The 15,318-nt window shown below is 61.2% G+C and overlaps 1 protein-coding gene across 3 annotated transcripts; it reads right to left on the reverse strand.

The window, feature by feature from the left end:
- Nucleotides 1-3,579: 3,579 nt before the first annotated feature.
- Nucleotides 3,580-14,968, reverse strand: LOC102089587 (glycine receptor subunit alpha-4). Of its 3 annotated transcripts, none has more exons than XM_065077422.1 (10): nucleotides 14,683-14,968; nucleotides 11,831-11,964; nucleotides 11,393-11,460; nucleotides 10,408-10,631; nucleotides 10,200-10,282; nucleotides 9,879-10,019; nucleotides 9,581-9,795; nucleotides 8,862-9,011; nucleotides 8,358-8,462; nucleotides 3,580-5,829 (listed from the first exon to the last, which is right to left on the reverse strand). In XM_065077422.1, the coding sequence occupies exons 1-10, from the start codon at nucleotides 14,754-14,756 to the stop codon at nucleotides 5,542-5,544; spliced, it is 1,482 nt and encodes a 493-aa protein (XP_064933494.1). In that variant the 5' UTR covers nucleotides 14,757-14,968; the 3' UTR covers nucleotides 3,580-5,541. The 3 variants fall into 3 exon arrangements, with proteins under 3 accessions (XP_064933494.1, XP_064933495.1, XP_064933496.1); XM_065077424.1 differs by lacking the exon at nucleotides 3,580-5,829 and adding an exon at nucleotides 5,840-7,744; XM_065077423.1 differs by lacking the exon at nucleotides 8,358-8,462 and having other exon boundaries at nucleotides 14,683-14,964.
- Nucleotides 14,969-15,318: the final 350 nt, after the last annotated feature.

Consider the following 15,318-nt stretch of genomic DNA (forward strand, 5'->3'; position numbering starts at 1 on the left):
GCGGTGCCTGGTCCTGCCTCAGCGCGGCCAGTGCCTGGGATAAGCGATGCACTCGTTCCAGTGCTTCACAGCCCTTTCTGTGAAGAAACGTTTCCTAATATCCAGTCTGAACCTTCCCTAATGCAACTTGTGGCCATTTCCCCCTCTTCCACCTGCTCTCTTTGCTGTCACCACTACCCTCTTAGCCTGCCCGTGTTCCTTCCCCACTCTGAGACACACCACTGGGCTTGTTTTCCTTGCCCTTTCACCTTGAGCGCTATCGCTCCTTGACCGTGACAGCTTGTCCAGCATGAACAGAGAGGGAGGGCTTTGGTGTTACAGTGTTTGCCCAGGGAGGTGGTGGATCTCACATCCTTGGAGACATCCCAGCCCAGGCTGGACGGGGCTCTAAGCAACCTGATCTGGTGAAGATGTCCCTGATCATGGCAGGGGGGCACTGGGGGAGCTAGGAAGGTCCCTTCAGCCCAAGCTATTCTATGATTCTTTGTGTCTGCCCCAGGGCTGAACCAGCTACTGCAGCCCCGCTGGAGCTCTCGTTGTTGGTGCCACCACAGCAGGAGTAGGGGAGCAGGATGTGGCCGCTGCAGGGCTGGGGCTGCGCTGCGTTGGGCTCCGGGTGCCGCTGGTGCGTTGGGACATCGAGGCGTTTCGCTAGGTGTCCTCCCATCCCTGCTCTAGCGCATCCAGAGAACAAAAGCTTTTCAGAGCCTGTGGTTTGATAATTGCTCCTTGTTTCAGTGCCGGGATCCTCCCCCTGCTCCTTCAGAGCCTGAAGCGCAAAGGCTTCTCAAGAGTCGGACAAAACAAACCACTTTCGGGGCTGGAAAACCTCATTGCTTTGTTTTTTTTTGTTCTGCAAAACCACAGCCCGGAGCCGGGCGGTTACCCCATATTCTCAGGGTCTGGGAGCACTGCAGGGCAGAACCCTGTTTAACTGCGGGCACTGCCCCTTCCCAGGTGTCCTGCCTGCCTCTGGGAGCACCCGGCTTCCCCTGAGCGGTGCAGGCTGGTCCCAAAGTGATGCTGGGGCAGGGGATGTGGCTGTGGGGGTGTGGGGTTTGGCAGCGCACCGCCAAAGCGCGGAGGTGATGGGCTGTGGTGTGATGCTGCAGCTGAGGTGGTAGGGACACCACCTCTGGTCCCCAGTGTGTACCTTGGCCCCTGGGGCTCCTTTGCCTGGGGGACAGCACTGGCAGAGCTGTGCTGGGGTGGGTGCTGGTACAGCCATGCTGTCTAAGCACACTGCACTTTCCCTTTGGCAGAGGGATCCTGTTCCCACGGGACTGGGACTGCAGTCCTATGAGGGCCCCATGCACTGTGGCACGGCTGGATCTCAGCAGGACACACTGCCAGGCCAGCTCCTGACAATTTTCTTGTGCCTCAGTTTCCTCATCTGTAAGAAGCAACCCTGGCCCACTCAGGACTGTCTGACTTTAGAGCTTGGTATTTTATTAAAAAAAAAGTCCATGCCCAGGCAACACGTGAAGGGCGCTGAGTGCTCAGAGCCCTGGCAGAGCTGTCACCTGTTCTTGCTGCATTGAACCCACCTGGCTCTGAACCCAGTGTCCCCAGCAGTGTGGGACATGCTGTCCCTGTGGACATTGCTCCATCCGGACAGGGTGGTTTGCTGAACCTCTGGCAGCTGCTGTTGTCCCAAGGCAGCTCCAGGCTGTGTGGGTGGGCAGGAGACCCTGGTGCGGGAGCAGGGGAGGAAAGGAAGGTTTGGAACACTGATGCCACCATGTGCCACCAGCTTGGTGCTGGCAGTCTCTGTGGCTGGTGGAGGGGGCTGGCGTGCAGTTGCAGTGCCTGGCCAAGGGCACATTTCCTCATACCCACACAGGTACCCCGGGAACCTTTGGGGCTGGCAAGGGGCTGTGCTGCCTCAAACCTGTGCATACCCGTGGCTGCTCGGCCCCGGCCATGCTGCTGGCAGGCTGTTGGGAAGCTGCCAGTGCCCATGATACTCATTTTAGTGTTTGGGTGTCCAATTAATGTAGTGTAACTCCACTGACTTCCCTTTAAACCAACAATTAACTTGGCCCTGGCTGCTGGCCCCCTGCCTATCGCTGCTTCCCGTGGTGGCTGGGATGTGTCCCCAGTGCACAGTGGAAATGGCAAACCAACTCTGTCCAAAGCCACGGGCTTTGCTGGGTGTTGGAGCTACCTGGGCTGCCCCTGGCCATGCTGTGACCTGTGGGAGGGTGCGGAGCTCAGCATCCCCAACCTGGGCACTGCCGCTGTCCCCAAGATGTGAGGGACCTGCTGGAGCTGTGCACTGGACGGCAATGACAGCCCTGCAGGTGTGTGGGTGTCCCAGCAGCTCCCAGTGCAAACTGAGCTGATGGAAGGATCAAGGGCAGGGGCTGAGTGCTGACCCTGACCCCAAAACTGCACTCAAACCACAAGGGTCTGCAGGGCCATGGGGCAATGCTCGCTCATGCCCTTGCTAGTGCTGTGCCAGCAGCGAGACCGCCCCACCTCACCAAAAACAGTGCCTGGGGCCCTCGGGCTTTAGCTCAGAAAGGATGTGTCGGGTTTTTACCATTTTCATTTTTCCAGGACGTGCCAGCTCCTGGAGCTCGGTGACTTAGGGCTGACTGCAGCATGTATTTCCAAACAGACACCGGGTGCCCAGACCTGACATTTAGTGCGGGAGAGAAAGGAGAGCAGGGGTGGAAGAAACGAGGCGAACTGCACTGGTATGAAACAGCTCCCGGCTCTCCCCTTGACTGCGAACTTTCTGGGTTTGGGGTGGGGGCAGGAGCAAGACCTTGGCGGGGGTTTGGTTTGTCCCATCTAAAGAACAACCCCAGCACCAAACTGGTGTCAGTGCACCTCACTTTCTCTCCTCCCAGCCACAGAAGACCCTGATGGGGCCGAGTGGGTGATGGGGCTGCGAGGTACCAACAGAGCCAGTCTGTGAAACTTGGCCGGGAGGACAGAGGGAGATTGATGTTTGCTTGGGCGCTTGGCCCTCAGCTGCAGGCTCTGCCTGCCCCTGCGCCAGCTGGGGACAAAAGCGCTGGCCCCGGATGGCACCGCAGGGCTGTCGTAAGCCCCCCGGGACAGCTGGCACCTCTGTAAGGCTGGCGCCCGCCCAGCAAGCCGGCGGGAAGGGCCTGCATAGGGAGGCTCGCCTGTCGGGATGCTCGCCCCTGTTCGGGTGTCTGGGCTCCACCACAGAGCTGGAGACTCCCCCAGCCCCACATCTGCCCCATCTTGGGTCCTGTCCCATGGCCAAGCCAGGATGGGGTGGAAAGGAGCTGGGCTGACCACGGAGAGCACCCCACCAAGCCTGGGGAGGTAAGGAGAGAGATGAGGTTTGGGGCTGGGCACTCCTGCCCAGCCCTGCTGGGATCTCCCACATGGGAGATAAAACCTAACAGTCACCACCGATTATGTCAGAAAAATCACCCGTGGAGGTAACAACATCTGGGTGTAACTGCAGGTCAGGGGTCCTGTCTCCATAGGGCTGTTGTGCCCTTGTCACCATGTCCATCGCACACACGGGGTCCCCGCATGGAGCTGGAGCTGGTCACAGGGCCCTTGGGAGAGACAAACCCCCCAGCACACCACTGAAAATCCAAGAAAGGCTTTATTTGCGTAGAAGATTGATGCTGTTTAAAAACCCACCGCTGCTAGAGGGTGGCTTGGCCGCACAGCCTCTGCGAGTGCTGCCCCGGCGCTGGCACCTCCCCGTCCAGTGCTGCCTTGGGGCCAGGTGCCAGGTCAGACCAAGTGCACCCATTCCTCCACCTTCAAACAGGGTCTTCCCAAAAACAAGTCTCAAAAGCCTGTCCTGGGCACATGCCGGGGCCCCGCAGGGACCCGCACAGTGGGGAAGACATGCACGGCAGTAGCAGTGGGATGGAGCTGGCTCAACCCGTCCTGGTGGGTCCTGGATGTGGCCTGGAGCTGGTTCTTCTCCGCTGGCCCTGTGTGTGAAATGGGTGCGTGGGGCTGAGCACTCTATGGGGCTTGGGGGGCTGGGCAGGGGTGGGGTTGCGGAGCTTTGCTCCTGGCGAGTCGTGCAAGGGAGAGGATAATGTCTGCCCGGGGAGTGGGGCCAGGGGCCATGGCGGGGGTTTCTGCCTGGGTTTGGCTTCAGCCGGCAGCACTGGCCTCCCATCCATGTCCCCCTGCCCTGCAGGGTCACTTTTGCCATGACAGATGGGTCACAGGGGCCCTCGCCATTCCATGGTGGCACCGACCTCCAAGGAAAGAGGCAAATCCTGTTTCCATCTTACCCTTCCTGGAAGACCCTGGGCCCTCTCCTGTGCCCGGGGCTGTTGGGGGAGATGGACCCTGCCAGGCTGCGAGCCCCACCGGGCTGGCTGTGAGCAGGGGGAAAGGAGAGCATCAACACGTTTCTCTCTGTAGGACCTACATAAACGTCACCTACTGCTTTTATTTCCTGCTAAGCATGGAGGATATCCAGATCTGGAGGGCTGGAGGCCTTGCTGAGCTTGTCCTGTCAAGGTTTTGGATGCTCTCCTCTCCAGTGGAGGAGCAGCGGAATGAACCCACCAAGGGGACGCTGTGCTTGGGGAGCCGAGTGGTTTTCACTCCCGGCTCTCTGCTGACTCTGTGGGAACGCAGCAGTCTGGGGATGCCACCACTCGCTCTGCTCCTCCGAAGGGACTGGCCAAGCTGCCCCCACTACTTTGATCCCAAAAAATCTTCCTTGGAAGACGGGCTGTGAGCCCTACACTGCTGATAGTGCAGTGCTGGCTCCCTGATGCCAAGCGGCTCCTGTCTGCAGCTGCAATGGCTGCCTGTGCCCCTTCACCACCAGCAGGATGGGGCTCGTCTCCTGCCTGCCCCAGGGCTGGCGTTTCTGCAGAGGAAATGGAGCCTTCTGCCCAGTGTCCCAGCTCTGGGCTCTGCAGGGAGGGAAGCATTCATGACCCACTGCTTTGCTGTGCATTGGAGCTGGCTGGGAGCTGGAGGGACCTTGTCCCTTGTTGGGCTGGTGGCTGCAGGGCCAGAGGCAGCACCCTGCACAGTCCGGGTGCAGACAGGGGTGCTGCCTACTGTTTTCTGCAAGCAAGCTCTGGGCCAGGGGAGGAGAGAGGACTGCAGCCCCTCACCTGGCTGCTCGTGGCCCACAGCTCAATGATGCAGTCTGGAGGAGCAGCAGCCTGACAAGGTGCAGAGAGGTGGAGGGTGTCTGGATGGAAGGGAACCAGCTGTGCAGCATCCCAAAGTACCAGAGGCTCCCCTGTGCCATGGCAGTGCAGTATCCCTGGGTGCCCAGGGGTCCCCCTAGCAGCACAGCATCCCTGGGTACGCCGGGGGTGACACCATGCAGGAGAGGTCCCTCTCTCCAGCTGTCTATGGGGGCCAGGGGTTGCTGATCCCCCCTCTCAGTGCCCCAGCACCTGAAGGGACACAAGCACTGACACACATCCAGGCTCTGAGTCCCAGCCCGTCTGTGCCACTGCTCTGGGACAGAGGGAAACATGGTTCTGGCTGAGTTCGTGGCACCCAGGCACACTGGAGGGGTCAGAATGAGAGGCAGTCATGCTTTTCTGGGCCTCAGGGCACCGAGTGGATGTCCTCCATGCGTAGCACTTTGTAGACAACCCAGTAGAAGATATTGAAGACCAGGAAGGTGAAGGGGAAGACGGCTCGCGAGATAGTGTCAATGCGCTTGGCCCGGTCGATGTAGCGCCGGCGGAGGGTCTCCCCTTCCCGCAGCAGCATGCTGGCTGGGGGGGGGCTGTAGATGCTGGGGCCCTCCCCAGCCCCGTCCTTCAGCTGCAGGCAGTGGCCCAGCCCGTAGCCTCGCAGGTAGAAGCGGCTCTCGCGGACAAGCTCTTCCTCCTGGCGAAGGGAAAGGCTGTCAGCTGGGGCACCCCGTGGGTGCCAGTACTGCAGGGCAAGCAGGCGCTTGTGGCTGCATGTCCTGCACACCCCTCCACCAGCCAATACGTTCATGTACATGCCTGGCGCAAGCTTAGGGGCGTTTTCAGAAAGCCCAAAGTGTGCAGGCAAAAGCACAGGGCCAGCAGGCTGCGGGCAGGGGCAGGCACGGGTGTGCGGGGGTGAGCACTAATTGATTGCCTTATCAAGCAGTATGTTTTAAGGGTGCACCCAAGGGCAACCCCAACCCTGGCAGCCCAACACTGACCCCCCCCGGCCTCCTCCCAGCTCTGGCTTGGGGGTTGGGAAGCCCCGCTCTCCGGCAGCTGGGGCGATGGGGGTGAACTGGGCAGACGGGGAGATGGACACATGGGGTGCAGGGGATGCAGGTTGCATGGGGTGCAGGATGCACTGGGCTGCAGAGCACACAGGGGTGCAGAGTGCATTGGGGTGCAGGGAGCTTGGGGGTGCAGGCACTGCTGTGGCAGCTATGTTTGCTGCAGGGTGGAAGTGTGCCCATGCCAGTGAATAGGAGGGGGCAGGCATCTTGCTGGGGCAAATCTGGGCAGAGATGCAGGAGCCTGGCTAGCATCAGGGTTTGCAGGGCCTTCCAGTCCTTCCAAAGGCCCATACTCCTATTTCTCCCCATGGCTGTTTGGCGGGGGCCGCCCAATGCAGCAGAGAAGGGAGGCTCAGAGAACTGGATTCCCTACTGGTCTCTCTGCCCTTGCTCACCCCATCTCCTCCCATGCTGGCAGGGGGCTGTGGAGGGTGCAGCGTGCCCATGGGGCTGCATGCCCATCATCAAGCCTGCAAAAGTGCCACGAGAGCCAGGCACCTGCCATCACCCGCAGGTCACAGCCTGCTACCATCGTTTGTGGCACAGCCCTACTCACCTCGCAGCCCCTCGGGTACCAGCCAGTGGTGCCAGCGCTGCCCATGCTCCTCCCTGTGGACTGCTGGGCATCGTTAGTGACTCACCTCGTCCCTCTCTTTTGTGCTCAAGGAGGGTTGTGTGTGCAAAGACTTGGCAAAGGACCAGCATGGGTAAGCTCAGGCTGCACATCTGGCTTTTCACTGAACCCCGGGGCAACTCATTTGGTCTCTGAGGCTCATCCTCCACTCTGCCTCGCCGGTGCCATATCTGGCTGCGGTGGGTCCCTTCTCCCAAGATGTGCTGCAAGGCAGCCTCTTGCCTTGCTCCATGCCCGCACACAGCCCGGGTGCCAGACCCCAAACGCCATCTCTGACCGGCACTGCCCTCCAAACCACGAAGAGCAGCCTCCTGGCTGAGGTCAGCCTGCACAGGTGCTCAGACAGCAAGGGGGCTCTCATGCGGAGCGCTCATGCTCCGGCATCTTTATTTAACTCAGCAATCCGCCGGCTAAGCAAGATTTCTCAGTGGGAAGAGCAGCAGCAGCTCAAATTGCTGAGATTAATTCTCATTTGCAGCTGAGTTTTATTCCCCTGCCCCAGGCTGAGCACTGGCGGCTGCCCCGGGGGATGCGGTGGGGAGAGGCTGGGGTGCTGTGTCAGGCAGCGCTGGCACGGGAGCTGCAGGCAGCAGGGCTCTGCTGCGGGCTCTGACCCAGCAGCAACCCAGGGTGCTCCTGGCTGCACCCAAGTGCAATGCCAGCAGCACCCTGGGGTGGTTCTGCAGCCTCCCCCTCATGACAGCAGCACTGTGTTCTGTTTTAAGCTGGCAGATGGCTCCTGGCTTTGTCAGAGCCTCTCTGTCCATGCCCTGCTTGAATGAGTGTTCATTTCCAGGACCAGGTGCTCAGGAGATGGGAAAGGCAGGGAGCAAGGGAGGGAGCTGGGAAGCTTCTCCCAGCATCCAAGGGCTGATGGTGATGGAGGGGAGGCTAAAGGCATCCTGTGGGGTGGAGAGGAGAGGATGCACCAGGCTTGATCTCCTCCCTGGAGCTCTGGTTGTCCTCCAGCGTGTCCCCACCAGCCCGGGAGTCTGCCCTGCCCCACTGGTCCTCCCTGTGCCTGCAGCTGCAGAGTGCCCGTGTGCTTTGAGCCAGAGTTACAGCAGGCAGCCACAAGTGCCTCAAACCTGCCTGTGCAAGGACAGCCAGGCAGGCAGAGCCCCCACCCTGCCAGAGGTGTGGGTACGGCCTGGGGAGATGGGTAGCAGCCCAGGAACAGCCGTCAGTCACCCTAGCGTCACTCATCCCTTGTCACAGCAGACTGAATTGGTCGTGCTTTATGGAGGGGGAAACTGAGGCATCGAGTGGGCTTGTCTCCAGGGAAATCTGCTCTGTTCCCACCCCTCTCTCATATCTCTTTTCAGCCCAGGGAGCGGTATCTCCATCCTATGGGCACATGCTCTGTGCACATCACTGCCCTGCTTCTTCCGCAGGCCCTTGCTGGACCCCGAGACCGGCTCCTGGGGGGCTCGTTTTGGGGAGGGGAGGTGAGGCTGGCTGGGGGTGCGCTGCACTGCACTGCGTGGAGGGGGCTGCCGGAGGCTCGTGCTTTACCCGGGAGCTGGAGAGCTGCGAGAGTGTCGCGTAGGTGTGCTCGCCGCCGTGCCGGCTGCTCAGCTGCCGCAGGGACTCCAGGCTGGCCGTCCCGCTGCTCAGGCCCTTTTGGCATCCGACAGCGCACACCAAACAGAAACAGGACAGTGGGTGACGATGGCTCTGCCCCAGCCCTGGGGACAGCAGCTCTGGGGGCCAGAATGGGGATGGCGGGGGCACAAGGGTTCTGGGAAGGGGGGGAAATGCGGGGAGGAGGATGGATGGCACCCTGGGCTTGTTTGTGCTGGCAGAGCCTGGGGCACCCATGGGTTCTGTGCACTGTGCTGCCCAGGCGGGCAGAAGGACTGCAATGCCTGTGGGTCCTGAGGTGCCAGAGGGGCTGACCCCAAGCCCTGGGCAGTGGGACACAGCCCAGCACTGAGCCCTGTCCTGGCAACCCCAGGGTGTCCCCTCGGCAGCTGAGGACAGGCAGACATTGTGACAGTGGTGGCGGGAGGGACTCACCATCCTCTGCCGCCGCTGGCGCCGACGCAGGCGCATGAACTCCTTGTGCTGGCGGGAGACAAAGTTGACGGCTGCGTACTCCAACAGGGCAGCAAAGACGAAGAGCAGGCACACAGCCATCCAGATGTCGATGGCCTTCACATAGGAGACCTGCGAGGACAAGAGGGGGCTCAGGGACCTGCTGCCCCTCTTCCCGCCCCCACTGCCAGCTTCGCCCTGCTGCCAAGGGGCACAGGAGTCCTCTCAGCTGGAACACATGGGCCAGAGCTCACAGAATGAATTGCAGAAACACATAATTACAGAATGGTTGGGGTTGGAAGGGACCTCTGGGGATCATCCAGTCCAACCCACCTGCTAAAGCAGGTTCACCAGAGCAGATCGCACAGGGATGTGTCCAAGAGGGTTTGAATGTCTGCAGAGAAGGAGACTCCACAGCCTCTCTGGGCAGCCTAGGCCAGGCTCTGACATCCTCAAAGTAAAGAAGTTTGTCCTCATATTCAGATGGAACCTCCTGTGTTTCAGTCTGTGCCCATTGCCTCTCCTATTGTTGGGCACTGCTGAACAGGGTCTGGTCCATCCTCTGATGCCCACCCCTGAGATATTTATAAGCACTGATCCCTCACCCAGCTGAGCAGCACTCTTGGCACACACAGTGCCCACACCCGTCCCCAGGGATGGCTCCTCCTGCCCCGGGAACCCAGCACAGACCCAGCACTGACCTTGGGCAGCGAGGCCCGGGAGCCGGCGCTCTGCGTGGTCATGGTGAGCACGGTGGTGATGCCCAAGCCCACTCGGGCTGGTGCCGCGTCCATGTTGATCCAGAAGGAGACCCAGGAGAGGATGACAATGAGCAGGCTGGGGATGTACATCTGGATCAGATAGTAACCCATCTGCCTCTCCAGGTGGAACTTCACCTCGATGCAGGTGAACTTGCCTGCAGGGAAAGATGGCCCTGATGGGTGAGAGGGACCCGTGGGCCATGGCAAGGGGGTGGCAGCGGGTCCCTGGGGTGCTCACCTGTGTTGTAGTACTTGGTGCAATAGCCCAGGTCCTTCTCATCCCTGAGGATGAACTGTGGGAGCGTCAAGCCTTCTGCCACCTGCACAGCCTCCTGCTCCTCCAGCCACTCGAAGATGAGATCGTTCATGGTATAGCCAACTGGGGGGATGAAGTAAGGCATGGGATGAGGGAGCACAAACACCACGTTCATCCCCACCCTGAACGACCACTCCTTCCTGCTCACCTCCCTCAGAAGCAGGGAGATGCCAGCAGATGGAATGAGGTGGGATGGGATGGGTTGGGGGGATGAAGTACAGTTTGAACCCCTCAGGTACTCACAGCTCTCCAGCTGCATGGTGCATGTCTGGATGTCCATGGGGAAGTTCTTGAGGTCCATGGGGCAGGATAGGATCAGTGTCAGCCTGGAGGCGGCAGAGGAAAGGAGAAGATTGCTGGGGCAGTCAGGGGGAAAAATCTGCCCCATGGGAGGTAAGACGAAAGCTTCGCCTCCCAACTCAGGCACTGCACCAGAGGAGAAGGGTTCTACCTAATGCTGTAGAGCACGTTGCCATTCTTGAAGATGCGCAGCAGCTTGTTGTCGGTGGTGACCTCATGGAAACTGGCCCCTTTCTCGTTGGCGAAGAACAAGTCTGGCTTCCAGATGGAGTCAAGCATGGAGGGGTCGAGGTCAAGGGAGTCGTCAGGGTACTCGCGGTAAGCCAGGCGGGGGTCGTTCCACTGCTGCCGCAGGAAGACGTTCACCCGGTAGTCCTGGGGCAGAGGGCACTGTGTCAGCCAGGAGCACCCCACGGTACCCAGGGGGGAGGAAAAAGAGGTGGAGGAAGGAGAAGAGATGGAGGAGGAGGTGGAAGGGGATCTCTCAGTCGAGGCTCAGCCCTGTGGATGCTGCCTGCCTGACACCGACCACACACAGGCAGGGGCAGCTCAGGAGCCTTCCCATGCTGTGGGCCAGGGGAAATTGAGAAACCAAAGGCATAGCAGCCAAAAGGAGGAGGAGGAGAAGGAGGACCAGTAGCTGCTGCCTGCAGCGTTCCTTGCAGGGCTCTGTGGCCTTGTGCAGGGTTGATGTGATGTTTGATGGTATTAAGCCTTTGCAGCAGCAAAAATAGGGAATTTTTGGCCCTGAGGCTTCCTCAGAGTTCCTCATGTACTGAAGGAGGCTGGGGATGGTGAGGACACAGAACTCGCATTGTCCAGCACCTGCTGAGCATGTGAACAGCAGGGAGCTACCGCCTTGCTCTGACCCTTCGGGTGTTCATCCCAGCTCAGGCACGGGGACTGTGGCCCACACAGCCAAACTCTGATTAACTGACTCCAGAAAAGCCACAGATGTTTGCTAGGGCTCTGCACACCCCCACTGCAGTGTCAGGGCCGGTTCTGGAGCATGGCTCACAGGACTCCCGTGAGCACGGCCACAGGCTCGGGCACTGGGACCTGCATGTCCCCCAGCAGAGCCACCACCAGCCCCAAGGTGCTGAGAGAAGAGCCTATCGTGCTGGCGAAAGCCTCACCATGGTGGTCTCGGTGACAGAGCCGAAGCTGTTGATGAAGATGTTGCACGTCACGTTGACAGGCGGACCTGGAAAACAGTGTGAAGCCTCCTCTCGCTGCTGGCCAGGGAGACACGTGCACTGTACAGGCACACGTGGAGATGCTGCCTCCTGCCTGCGTTGCGTGGATGGACGCACACAAGCATCCCCTGCCCGCTGGGGTCACCCCGCAGTGTGTCAGGGTGAACCCCAGCACAGCCGGCAAGCGCAGCAGCTGCCCACACTGTCAGGCAAAGCAGGCACATGCAGGGCGGCTGTGAGAGCAGCCAGGACTCTGGGGAGGGTGTTGGGATGAAGGGACATGGGTCAGGGTACTGTCCCCAAACTCATACCTGCCCATTCCCTGGTTTGGGGCAGTGTGTCACTGCCAGGTTTGGGAGCCTCACATCCTCCCCTTACCTTTGAAGTTGGGTCGAATCCGGGCGTCATACCCTGACGTTCGTCCCATAAGCTTGTCCAGGAAATCAGAGGGTGACATGGGCTGGGGCGAGCCTCGGGAAGCAGCTTTAATCTCCTCCCGCCCTGAGACCACACTGCGGGGCAGAGAAGGCAGGTTAGCTGCCTGCGGGCACCCGCAGTCTGCAGGCACATTTTGGCACCCCGTGGGGATCGCCAGCTGCCTGGGGCAGTGGCTGTGCCCATGCTGCATCCACTCCAGTGCTGTCAGTGTGCTGACCCCAGGACCCCTTCCTCCTCCTGCTGGGATCCCAGCAGCTTCTCCTCTCACCCGCCACAGCCCGAGTGCCCTGTGCCCATCTTTTGCCTGTCCCCCTGCCAGTAAAGCCCTTGCCTGCCATGTCCCCTGGCGTGCTGTCCGGGGCTGCGGTGGGGACAGGAAACAGTGGGCGATGGCTTCGTGCACAGCAGCCGGGCTCTGTGCTGGAGGGGGAAAGCGGAAGGTCCCTCCTGGGTTCAACCGCCGATGTCCATACCCTGCCTGGCACAGACTCACAGCCTTGGGATACATGACACCCACCCCCCAAGCTGTGGGCTGCATGGTGTGAGTGAGGAGGTGCCCAGGAGCACAGCTGCAGTTGTGACACTTTGCCAGAGGCCAAGACAATGGGGTAAGAGAGGAGCAGCAAAGCCCACCTCCACAGCGGCCACGGCACGGAGCTGACATGAGCTCTCCCACGCAGCGCTCCCAACGATGATGGAGACTTATTTAAACTGACCTTGGAGGGGTTATTTTTGTGAACATGTCTTACCCTGCCAGTTTCTTTCTCTTCCGTCAGTCTATAATGATCATTTCAAGGAACAATGCGAGAGACGTTCGCTCACCACATTGCCAGGCATGTGGCTGTGATGGAGAGGAATTACTCAGAGATCTCCAGACACAAAGAGAGCTTTGAGCATGCTGCTGGTGCTGCTGCACTCTGCCTCATAACTCCACCAGGTCCATACCCAGGTAGGTCCCACTCCTTGGAGCTACAACCCTGTTATCACAAGTGGATGATGATGATGGGACCTGGAACCCCCTGAGGTCCTTGTTCCCATCTCCTTCTTCCTACCAACACACCTTGTTCCTGCCTCTTCTCAGGGGGGCAGGATTCATCCTGGAGGGGCTTGTGTGCATCCTTGCCAGCTGGAAGTGGCCACAACAGCCAACCAAAAATGTTGCAGTTGGGCAGGTTTTCCCTTAATCTAAGACAGGCAGCAGAGAGCACCTGAGAGTGACCAAGAGCAAGAGGTGGGGAGAAATTCCCCCTCCAGGAGCTGCATTAGAGAGGTGTGACTTTGGGAGGAGGGCTACAAGAGGCCAGGGTATCAAGGAGTTAAGTCAGACCTCTGCCTGCCACAGAGCTGTGAACCACGTCCTCCTCCTTCTCCTCAGCTGAAGAGGAAGATGGGGGTTCTCCCCTGGAGCATGTGGGAGGAAGGCTCCCCTGGCGCTGCGGCAGCTAGCTCCTTGAAGACGCTCAGCTAACCTGGCCGAGCAGCGGCAGATCTGCAGCCCCAGCAATTCATGAACCTTGGGGGCAGCAGGGGGGGTCAGAAGTGTTGCAGGTGCAGCCACCTCCAGCATCATCCCTGGCAGGGCCGTTCTGGCACACAGCCTCTGGGCACAGCCCCTAGGTCCTGGCTCTTCTCAAGGTTTAGCTGCAGCTCCCCTGTTCAGGCAGTGCCTGCCCCAGGGGACTCTGCCACTATCCTGGCCAGGGCGCTGCGGGGCCCTGGGGCTCAGCACCTCCGCGGAGTGAAGAGATGCTGGGCTTGGAAAACGCTCACATCTGTCTAAAAATGCCGCCCCAAGACAAGCAGTTTCTGCATGTGGAGCAATGATATTTTTATATGATTTCCTCCCTCTCGGCCACAAACGCTGCAGTTCCCCCTCACACTGCTTCAGGCAACCTGGCCAAGTGGTGGTGGGGGGAGTCGGGATAGGGAGCGGGCACAGGCCAGGGGCACTGCAGCCCCCCAACCCCTCTGCCTGGCTTGTTTCCCCCTGCATCCCACCTTGTCCCAGATAGCACCCAAGGTGGTGAGAGAGGGAAAAAGGGACCCAGGGTCTTTGGATTGTCCACCCATGTGGGCCAAGAGTTATTCCTACACCCATAGGACCTGGGTTACCCACTGGTCTGGTTGATGCAAGGGCTGGGTCAGGGACTGTCCTGAGGCCCCCCCCGCAAAAGACCCCAAGCCAGAAATAGGTCTGAGCATCACAGGGGCTTTGCAGCGCTGGAGAAGGAACCACCTGGGAAATCACCTGGCTCAGCTCGCCCCTTCTGCCACTGTAGCAAGGGTCCCCAGCTGAGCTGGGGTCAGGGGGACCATTGGGGACCCAGCAATGGGGTGGGGGCTCCTTAGACTAGAGCCCGGCTGTGTGCAGCTGGGGCTGGAGGGGGAAGGTTTTGTGGGTCCCCAGGGATCTGGTTCAGGGTCCCGGGGGATGTGGGGCTGAGGACAGGTTTGGGGAAGCTCCAGTGGCCTGTGGGGAGGACTGGATCGGGACTGGGAGGGTTCTGGCTGGGGGGAGCAGCCCCTGGAGAGAGGTCCGGAACGGGTGTAGGGGTGCAGGTCCCGGGGCTCCTCCGGGTGTGGGAGGGGATGCTCGGGTCCCGCAGGAAGAGATCCATTTCTGCGAGGGGGTGATGCCTGGCTCCCGGAGGGGAAAAGTGGCTCCCGGGGGATGGGGTTCCGGATACCGGAGGAGGGGGTGCCGGGGGAGCGGTGTGGAGATCCGCGGCCCCCGCAGCCGCACGGCCCGCGAGTGGGAGCCGCCCCGCCGAACCCCCGCGCCGTGCGCTCACCTGAGCGGGCCGCGCCGGGGCAGGAGGCAGCCGAGGAGGAGGAAGGCGAGGGCGCCGGCCCGGAGCGCGCCCATCCCGCCGCAGCCCGCAGCCCCGCCGCCCCGGGCGCACGGGCATGACCCGGCCGGTGGCGGCGGCGCCCCCGCTCCCGCTCCCGCCGCACCGGGGCCGCTGCCGCCGCCGCTGCCGCCGCCCCCAGCCCGGTCCCTCTCCTCATAGTCCGGGCGAGCGGGAGCCCGCCGCGGGGTGGGCGCCGGCCGGCTGCGGGCACCGGGAGCCGGGCGGAGCCTCGCCCGCCGCGGCGGGGAGGAGGCGGGCACGGCGGCGGGGGGCTCCCCGCCGCCGTGCCCGCCTCCTCCCCACCGCCTCGGGGACCTCTGTCGTCCCGTCGGGGCTGTCCTGGAGCCTACGTCTCCCATGGGGGCTCCGCGGGTAGCGGGGCGCTGGCCCAGTGCTGGGGAGGGACGCAGCTCCCTGCGGGGTTTGCGAGGGTCCAGGGGCACACGAGGGTCGGGGGGTGCTCCGGGGCTGGGGGATGCGCTGGGATCGAGGGATGCTCCGGGATTTAGGGATGTGGCAGAACTGGTGGCTGTAGTGGGATCGAAGGATGTGCAGGGTTAAGAGATGCTCTGGGAC

This window comes from Columba livia, chromosome 12, assembly GCF_036013475.1.
Source record: "Columba livia isolate bColLiv1 breed racing homer chromosome 12, bColLiv1.pat.W.v2, whole genome shotgun sequence".
In the NCBI taxonomy this organism is placed as follows: domain Eukaryota; kingdom Metazoa; phylum Chordata; class Aves; order Columbiformes; family Columbidae; genus Columba; species Columba livia.

Coding starts and splice junctions, on each gene's coding strand:
- LOC102089587 (XM_065077422.1), bottom strand. CDS start 14,756: ATGGGCGCGCTCCGGGCCGGCGCCCTCGCCTTCCTCCTCCTCGGCTGC. Junction 11,461..11,830: donor GATTCGACCCAACTTCAAAG/GTAAGGGGAGGA, acceptor ACTGTTTTCCAG/GTCCGCCTGTCAACGTGACG. Junction 10,632..11,392: donor CTGTCACCGAGACCACCATG/GTGAGGCTTTCG, acceptor CCTCTGCCCCAG/GACTACCGGGTGAACGTCTT.